We start from the raw sequence: 8,818 nt of genomic DNA, 5'->3' as shown, positions 1-8,818 counted from the left end.
TGAGTGGGTACAATTTTGGCTACTGAAATTAACCAACAGTCACAACCAGCAAGTGGTCATTGATATCAGGAACAATGTTTAACCTAACACAAGAGAAAGAGTCTAAAGTAATGGCCCCTTTTGTATGAAGCTTATACTCTTAGGTAAGTGAGTGGCCATCACAGCATGTGAAGTTATTAAAAGTCGCCAACATCTTATCCAAAGTTAGTTCTTAGTGACCTACCATAACTGTGTATGGTTATTTTTTATGAAAAAAATAAACACATGAACAAGTTTGAAATTGCTATGATCCTGAAAGCTCTTACAAAAAGTTAAACTTACATGTAAGCCAATTATGGGGTATTTATAAAAGATTACTTGATATAATATCAAAAGAGAATTAAAATATAGGTTGCTATAATTTGTAAATGGTGGAGGTGGGAGTGAGGGCAGAATTAAGCTCATAATTTTGGACCTATTGCAGGTACACCAAAGCTAAATAAGTAATATTAATTGTTCACACTAAGTATACCTTTAATGAGAAACAGTGGTTGAATTTGGTGAAATTTATTATAGGTTGTAGAATTCATACAACCTAAATTTCTTCCAGCATTCAGCACTTCTACAGTTTTGTGGGTTTTACAATACAGATATCAATGAGAAAGAATCACTGCATTAGTGAAAATGACTTCTTTATGAAAAAATGTTCACATATAAGTCATATTTATTACTGAATACCTAACATAAATGGAAAGAGGTAATTTCTAAATTTAGGAAAGTTGCGCAAAATAAAATAAAAAACAACAATGACAAGATATTTGACATACTTTACAGAAAAATGGTCAAAACAAATTTAAATATTTAAATTTAAAACATGCTCTACCTTATGACTTAGTGAAGAGTAATTTAAGAAAGAACACAAAGGATGGGATTTGTCGTCAGGATGTTAGCTGACATAATTCATGCTGCTTTCACAAAACTAAACCCTATAAATTCATAAGAAAAATATAAGCATTATTTAATTTTAGTATCCAACAAGCAATTCCAATTAAACTAAAAATTAACAGAGCTTACAGTGGTTAGTAGGGTTGCCCCCCTTTTATTTTAGTATAAGGAATAAATGCATGAGTAAATATCTGGAGTATCACATATAATTTAATGTTGAAGTCATACTGTAATTCTCTGACTTCTTATTACTAAGAATTCTCTTTTTTGTTGCTTCTCACTCTTGACAGATCTTGGTCTCAACAATAAATTCATTGGGGAAATGTCTAATCTTCCAGCACTTATCAATGACACCTTTATTGGAACCTGTGAGGAAAGGCATACCAAAAAGTGGCTGTTTAGTTTATTGTGTGTAATGGAAAACATATCTAGATTTGCTCTCCACTTTTCCCCTACTCCACCCTCACTCTCCTTCAGTGTCCCAGTAACACAGGGCGAAGGAAAAAATAAATTGCCTACCCAGCAAGAGGTCTCTTCTACGAAGGCGGAAGGACTTGCGGTTGTTACAAAGTTGGTAAATAAAGATGCCAAGGTTTCTAACATCACGAATCTCCTCCACAGCAACCAGGTCTTCATGAACCACATAAGTGTGAGGCAGGTATTTGCCACTCTAAAAATTAAAAAAAAGACTAAAATGAGAAATTCTTAAAAACACGATTTAAGTACTTATCAAGTAAACTATTTTAGAGCAGGTTTAAGTTCACAGCATATTTTTATTTGTAAAATTATTCCAATGAAATGAAATGTTTTGACTCAAAATCATTTCTTTTTTTAAAAAGAGAAAGCAAACTTATTTGGAAACGCTTATATAAAAATTCGACATAAAAAATACATACTGCCAGTTTGCCAAAGAGCTCCACCAGGTTTTTTGGAGGCATAACAATGGAGGTATTGAGAGGCATGAGATAGCAGTTCCCCAGCAGCAAGTCCAGGTAAGCAGTCATGCCCTGTTAGGGAATGGGAAAAGGTATAATCCAGAGAATATCAATGCTGCAGATTTTCCAAATACCATTAGAACAAACAGCTACATTTGTTCAAAATCAACTGCTATATTTTAATAACAAAAGAACGAAAAAAGCTTTGTTGTGAAAAATGCATATTTATGAACAGATTTAATATTTACCAATGAACTAAAAATATAGAAAATTATCAAATACCTATGGCAATGAGAAACTCACCTTTTCAAAGTCATGAATAATTGCTGCAGGGTCACTATCAGAGAAACTGGGCACAGGTACATCAATGATGGCGATGTTGTCATCCTCTCTAATGTCAGCCTCCTCAATCACAGGCAGGAAGTAGGGCTCTCCCCCTTGAAGGGAATTTGCTGGGTCCTCAGAATCAAAGAAACACATTTCTCCACGGTAGATGGTACTCTAAAAGACAAAAAAAAGAAGAATTAAAAGCTTCTAATATGCACCACCATGACATTACAATCATTTCTCATGCTAATATCAATTCATTGTACTATTTGACAAGGTGAGGACTGTTTATTTTTCTTTTTATTGAATTTATTGGGATGATACTGGTCAAAAAATTATACAGGTTTCAGGTACACAATTCTACAACACATCATCTGTACACTGTATTGTGTGTTCACCATCCCAAGTCAAATCTCCATCCATCATTTATACCCCTATACCTTTCTCCACCTCTGCCTACCTCCCTCACCCTGGAAATCACCACACTGTTATCTGTGTACATGAGTTTTTTTCTTTTGTGCTCAATCTCTCCAGCCCCACCTCCCACACCCAGAAAGTGAGGACTGTTGAGTACAGTTATCACCATGAAGACTAATCAATTTAATAAACTAAAGGTAACTTGAAAACTTTCAATAAATCTTCATTTCACCTGTAAGGAACATAAAATTATTTTAATTTCTACTAAATGTATAGCAATTAAGCAATCCAAATGATAAAAATTGTAATTATTATTACCTTAGGCATGAAGTATTTGTAAATGCAGGTTCCACCAACAATAAGTCCTGCCAAGATGAATGAAAGGCCTAAGAGAGTAAGCATGCAACTCCCAGAGGAGCCCTCCTTTTGCTGGGTAGCAACTCGAATCTCCTATTTATTAAAAAGCAAAAAAAAAAAAAAGAAAAAATCAGATTGCACTTTTAGACACATAGTTGCTATTGTGTACAACTTACTTCTCTTGAAACCCAAGATACTTTTAAAATATGTCATCTTAGCCTAAAATAATTTCAAGATAATTTCTGATGTTTAATGTGAAGATCTCTAATTATATTTATCTTCCTCCTGGCATTTCCTAACCCAAATATAAATATTAAGTTACTTCAAAAAGCACACTTTTAGAATCAGCTGAAATAATTATTCTTTTGTGGGTTGTTATTCTCTTTAAATAAATGGAAGTTATTACTTTTGGGATATAATCATTAACTTTCTGGCATACAAATGTTTATTATTTTTTGTAAATCAACTTGTTTGCCAACTTAAAAGTAAATTAATATCCTTTGATTTTAAACTAATTATCAGAAATCTGTTTTTTAAGGTAAGTGTTATAGGAGGGATTCTATAATGCAGGTATATGCCATTTCCACCTATTTCAAAAATTAAAATATTAATGGTGGGATACATTTTATAATGTTCCTAATTTTAATGAAAAAAGTAGACTTGCTAATGCCACCCAATGTTCTATAGTTGTGCATTGTGTGAATGAAATAAATTCTGGGCAAAACTCTAGATTTTATAGTACAGCATTTGCCATAGTGAGATATAAAAGCTCTGTGGTAATAGTGACTGTTAAATTCATAATTTGTTTAAGAATTGGAACAAAAAATAACCAAAGTAAACAAGTAACCAATTAACTGTACTTTTCCCAGGGCAGTGGACCAAGCAGTCCTCCAATCCCATTATTATATGTCACAATATGCCCTAAGATGTGAGTATGCAAGGGTAAAACAAATGAAGTCAGCAAATGTAGTAATTGGTAATTAGAGGCTAAATAATGCAGAATGGTATGTAAAATAATCCAGAATGGTATGTAAATGGAAATGCTTTAGGTTTTTCAGATCATTAGCTCTATTCTTTTGTTTTAACCCTCAAGGCAGATGATATGTTTATTGATTTTAGAGAGAGAGGAAGGGAGAGAGAGAGGGAGAAACATCAATGTGAGAGAGAAATGTTGATGGGCTGCCTCTTGTTCAAGCCCTGACCTGGATTGAATCCAAAAACCAAGGTATGTGCCCTGACGGGGAATCGAACCTGAATCCTTTTTGATGTGCAGGACAATGCAAGGCCATTATCTCTATTCCATGACAACTACTATAATAATTTGGGTCTAATTAACCTTCATATTTTCATTTATGGTGAAAATAAATGCATGGATCCTAAGGAGAAGCAATCATTTGATAATTTGTCAAAAATGATTTTTCTTATAAAATTCAAAACAATTTCGTATTCACATTTTTTAGCTGAATTTATTTGAAATCAAGCCCTCCATTAATATTCTATAAACTTTGAAGGCTTTCCTTTATCCTAACAATTTTCAGAAATTTTAAATTATTTTTATTCAAAAATCTAACCTAAATTAACATTACAAAGACATAACTATATATTATGATTGTGAATTACTGTAATCTAGAGCAAGAGTCTTAGAAATTATATTTTAGATCATTAAATTGAGGTTCAGAAGGATGAAGTGACTTAGCTATAAGTAACAAAGTGACTTAATTTGAAATTCTCAAGACATTAATTCCTTTTATTTTCTTGTCACTGAGATATAAAAAGAGCAGTTTGCACTGAAAATTTATTTCCCCTTCCAATAATTCATGGCATTTTTTAATTAAGCAAGGTTTCAATTTCATAAAATTTCCCATTATGCTAGGAATAAAGATTTATTTTCATTTAAATTTGTTGAGCTTCAGGGTGGTAGGGGCTATCACTTACCATAGCTAACTTCTCTCTGAACTATATTTTAAAGTTATGACTGCTGACCTACTATTCTGTGTGCTCAATCTCTGATGATCTGATCAATACATCACAATATAATTTTTCAAGTATTAAATCAGTGTCCTATAGTGGCCAGATCAGAATTGCGTGCCAGCTTCTCCAACGCCTATCAAAGACATGTAATCATAGTGCAAATGTTCATTTGTTTTTATTCCTCATCACACCATGGGCCTGGCAGAAGTATTACTTCCATATTAACTGAATCCAATTATAAGTCATGAAGTTTTTGGTGGTGAGGGAAAAAAAGGATTGCTGTGTGGCTATATTTAACTACTAATATCTAATTAGACCTCCCCCAAATCTGGCCATGTTTCACTTACAAAGTAAGTAGGACAATTACATATATAACATGTCATTTCATCAAAACCTCAAAATGCAAGGGGTGCAAATTTGATTTCTGAAATGCATAATACACAAAAGCTAGCTTGATTGCTGGGTTAAATATTGAAAGTTTCCATGATAAAAATTCTTCATAAACACATTAGCATTTCAAATTGTGTGCATAATAAGTTTTACTACATGGGTTCTGGATTCACTCAAAGCACTTTTTAAATCTCCACTCTGAGCACAAAAGTTAAAACTTTATGGAGAGAACAAGACAAATTAGGGCAAATCTGCAAACTCCAATACTGCACAGGTTTTATAGAACAAGAAGAACATACAGTCTGCTTTTTAACATTGAGACTTTACTAAGGAGAACGAGGATCAGTTTACAAACACTGAAAACAGGTTAGATTTTTAAAGGAAATAGAAGTTTGACTAAATAAATAATGGCTAACATTTGGGGGGAAGTGATAACTTCCTCGGTTCCTGGCAATGCTAGAAGCTTAAATTACAAGGTTGGACCTGTGACAGATCTCTCATGGGGGAGGAGGGCTAGAGGGGTACCACTCAGTAAGAAAGTACCAAAAGAAGCAAATTTAAAAAAAAAAAAATAAAACCCTTAAAATTTATTTTTAAACAAGAGTGTTTTTTTTGTTGTTTTTTTAGGAAGTGTCACTCTGAAAACATACAAGACTCTTGGACTAAGAGGACATAGTGAACATCCCAAATTCTAATGAAAACCAACCTAAATTTTGACAGCTCCTTCCCCAAATGTTTAACATTGCCTGTGTATGACCAAGGAGAAACTGAAAATATACAGGGGGTGGGCACAAACACACACTGCCCCAACCCATATAGCTTTCAGTCATAGTGACCCCTTGCCCACCACACTGCACCCCCACAAACACTCTGATCCTAGAAATATTTAGATACACAGAACTTCATACACGTCAAAAGGAAAGAAAGAAGAGTTAAATCTCTTGTTCCCCAGGAGAAAGTGACATTGGGTCCCAGGAGTTCCCTTCAAACTTCTTCCAACATTGCTCCTAGAACTGTGGAACGTGGCACAACATGCTGGGATGCTAAGGGGGGTGGGGCACAGCAAGCAGAAGCTGGAGCGACTAGACAGATCAGGGGCGATTGGGCAAACCGCTTGGACAGCACAGAAGAGATTGCTCTGGAACACACAGCCAGAATTCATTTTGTCCTCTATCACTTTCCCCCTTCCTTCACCCTAAAACACCCCTTTCCCACCTTCCTGACCCTAGCAGGCAGTCAGGAGTGGAGTGGGGACCGCTACCTTGCTGGTCAGGATCTGAGCTGGGACCGTGCGGCTTACAAGGGCTTCCACGTCTTGCCGTGCCTCCTGTTTTTGCACCGCTGTTGGTGTGTTGAAGGCGATTTTCACCATGGTGAATCTTTGGGTCGCCCGGTAAGGCGCGGTTGCAATCAGCTTCTTGGGCTGCAGTTTGGAAAAGGAGATCTCGCTAGCCCTAGCTGCACTTCCTTTCTCCCTTGTTTGCTTTCTGCTGCTGCAAGCCCAGGTCTGGGGATACTTATGACGCAGTCCAAGCTGGGTGGGAGATAGAGGGCGGGCACAGGGAGGGGCCAAGGGCAGAGCAGGAGGGCGTCCTAGTGCTGGGATGGGAGTGGGGGTTGTCAGTGAGGGAAGAGGAGAGCCCCGTAGCCCGCTAGGGCTGGACAAGCCTCACAGGCATTCCAGGCATGTGACCATTCACTCTCTGCACAACTCAGATAAGAACAAGACGGGAAGAAACCCTGCTTGTCTTGTCTTTCTGCCTCTGTCCAGGTCACACAGCCTGTAATCCTTGATTCTGTTTTCCCAAACTTGGACCTGGACCCCCGTGGGGCCAGGAACTCTAACTTGGCAGAAACCTAAGCTTCCTCAGCTCTGCACCCTCCCAGATCCCAAAAGCACAGTTCCATGATTGTTTTGTTCCTTTATAATACCTTCCCTTTAAATAATACTCAGAAGCCTATTTATAGTTAGTTTCTTGGTTCCTTCTCTCAACATTTTTTTCTATCTTGGCATTTGTTTTGTAATTTTAATTTCCCAAGCTAGAGCAATGCTAAATCAGAAATATAGGACTCCTACCTCTTCCAATTCCCATTTTGCAGGCTAGACAAGATGAGACTCAGAGGAGTATGGAAAGATCAGATCGTAGTGAGTCCCAGAAATAATCCAGATCTTTTCATTCTCCCAGGTCAGGGAAAGCAGAGTAAGAATTCAGCCAAGAGGTTGTTTCTCTTCAGCCACCAGCTGTGAAATCTGAAGGGGAAAAAAAGCAGGGTTATGAATATACCTATGTGTTTAGGGAGGTGGAATTGTGGTTGCAGAATATAGAATTTAGCTAGATGCTAACCAGCTCTGGTGGGAAACAAACAATAATCTCAAAGGGGATGAGTTATAAATCATTATTGGAACATTTACATGTGCAGCTAGCGTAATCATGCTATTTCTTCACAATCAATTCTCCCTGATTAGTGACACTGATGGAGAATCTCACCATGTGAAGTTTATGCTTTGGAAGTTGATGACTGGGGCTGGTTGTAAAGATTTTATAAATAGTCCTGTTGCCAAGACAGTAGAGTGGTCTCTTGTGTGAAACCAGTAATACTTTCCACAAAAAAAGGATCCAGCTTGTGCTAGAGATTCTCCCATCTACTTATATACTTATTAAAGGGATTTGAATATAAGAGTCACCACCCATCTGTCCAAGAAATTCCAGTTTGGAGTTTTGCCCACTGAGATTACTCTGAAGTCCATGTCCTGTCTCCACTGTGGGAGCTTTGTGAAAACAGCCTTCATTTTCTTGGCTAGGCCACTGATGGGAAGGTAGATGGAGGGGAACAGTAGGGAGCCTATGCTTTACACAGGGCCAGATATTTGAATTTGCTTAGAAATATTGGCATCTTATATTCTTTCACTAATCTTTGTTCAGGTCTGGCCATCACAATTGAACATTTAGTGGGCAACCTTTAGTGTAGGCTGAGGAAAGCTCAATGTCCTAAGATCTTTCTCTTTACAGGTAACTACTGTTTCCCATCACCTTTGTGACACAAAGCTTAGAGTTTATGCTAGTCTGGCCCTGTGATACACACCACAAGATGGCTGAACAAATTGTTTCTTCTACACATTTATCTACCAAGTATAAGGTGGTAGTTGTGAAACTAATGTATTATCTTAGTATATCTGCCCTGAAAGGTGGTGAGACAGAAGGGGCAGGGATTATTTCCATTTTTTCAGATGAATAGATCCAAACTCTGGTAACAACCAAGACACTATAAGATTAAATGCTAAGTATGTGACATTGAGCAAATCACCTCATCTACTTGAGCCTCAATTTCTTCCTCTGTAAAATGGTGCAATATTTTCATTATGTTGCTGTGAGGATCATTTACGATAATGCAGGAGAAAACATATTTTCATTTATGAAAAGGATAGGAGAGTGAAATTGTTGGTTACACTAGGATTTTTATTTTAGTCTGTAACATAGCCATTTTTCAAGGTTATA

The 8,818-nt window shown here is 36.6% G+C and overlaps 1 protein-coding gene across 4 annotated transcripts; it reads right to left on the bottom strand.

The window, feature by feature from the left end:
• Nucleotides 1–1,088: 1,088 nt before the first annotated feature.
• On the bottom strand, nucleotides 1,089–6,860 carry ITM2A (integral membrane protein 2A). Of its 4 annotated transcripts, none has more exons than XM_005872851.2 (6): nucleotides 6,583–6,860; nucleotides 2,922–3,053; nucleotides 2,163–2,360; nucleotides 1,821–1,931; nucleotides 1,444–1,594; nucleotides 1,089–1,290 (listed from the first exon to the last, which is right to left on the bottom strand). In XM_005872851.2, exons 1-6 carry the CDS (start codon nucleotides 6,691–6,693, stop codon nucleotides 1,202–1,204), a joined length of 792 nt encoding a protein of 263 aa, XP_005872913.1. In that variant the 5' UTR covers nucleotides 6,694–6,860; the 3' UTR covers nucleotides 1,089–1,201. The 4 variants fall into 4 exon arrangements, with proteins under 4 accessions (XP_005872913.1, XP_005872912.1, XP_014400517.1 ...); XM_005872850.2 differs by having other exon boundaries at nucleotides 1,119–1,290; nucleotides 6,580–6,860; XM_014545031.1 differs by having other exon boundaries at nucleotides 1,119–1,290; nucleotides 2,922–3,050; nucleotides 6,580–6,860.
• Nucleotides 6,861–8,818: the final 1,958 nt, after the last annotated feature.

Source organism: Myotis brandtii, unplaced genomic scaffold (assembly GCF_000412655.1).
Source record: "Myotis brandtii unplaced genomic scaffold, ASM41265v1 scaffold394, whole genome shotgun sequence".
Lineage (NCBI taxonomy): Eukaryota > Metazoa > Chordata > Mammalia > Chiroptera > Vespertilionidae > Myotis > Myotis brandtii.
The sequence above is the reverse complement of the archived record's forward strand: the minus strand, read 5'-3'. Positions and strand labels throughout refer to the sequence as shown.

What these genes read in the sequence shown, in the direction of transcription:
- ITM2A (XM_005872850.2), bottom strand. Translation starts at nt 6,693, where the DNA reads ATGGTGAAAATCGCCTTCAACACACCAACAGCGGTGCAAAAACAGGAG. An exon ending in AGATCCTGACCAGCAAGGTA is followed by an intron (nt 3,054 to 6,579) that starts GCGGTCCCCACT and finishes TTTAATAAATAG; the next exon opens with GAGATTCGAGTTGCTACCCA. An exon ending in TAGAAGAGACCTCTTGCTGG is followed by an intron (nt 1,291 to 1,443) that starts GTAGGCAATTTA and finishes CTTTCCTCACAG; the next exon opens with GTTCCAATAAAGGTGTCATT.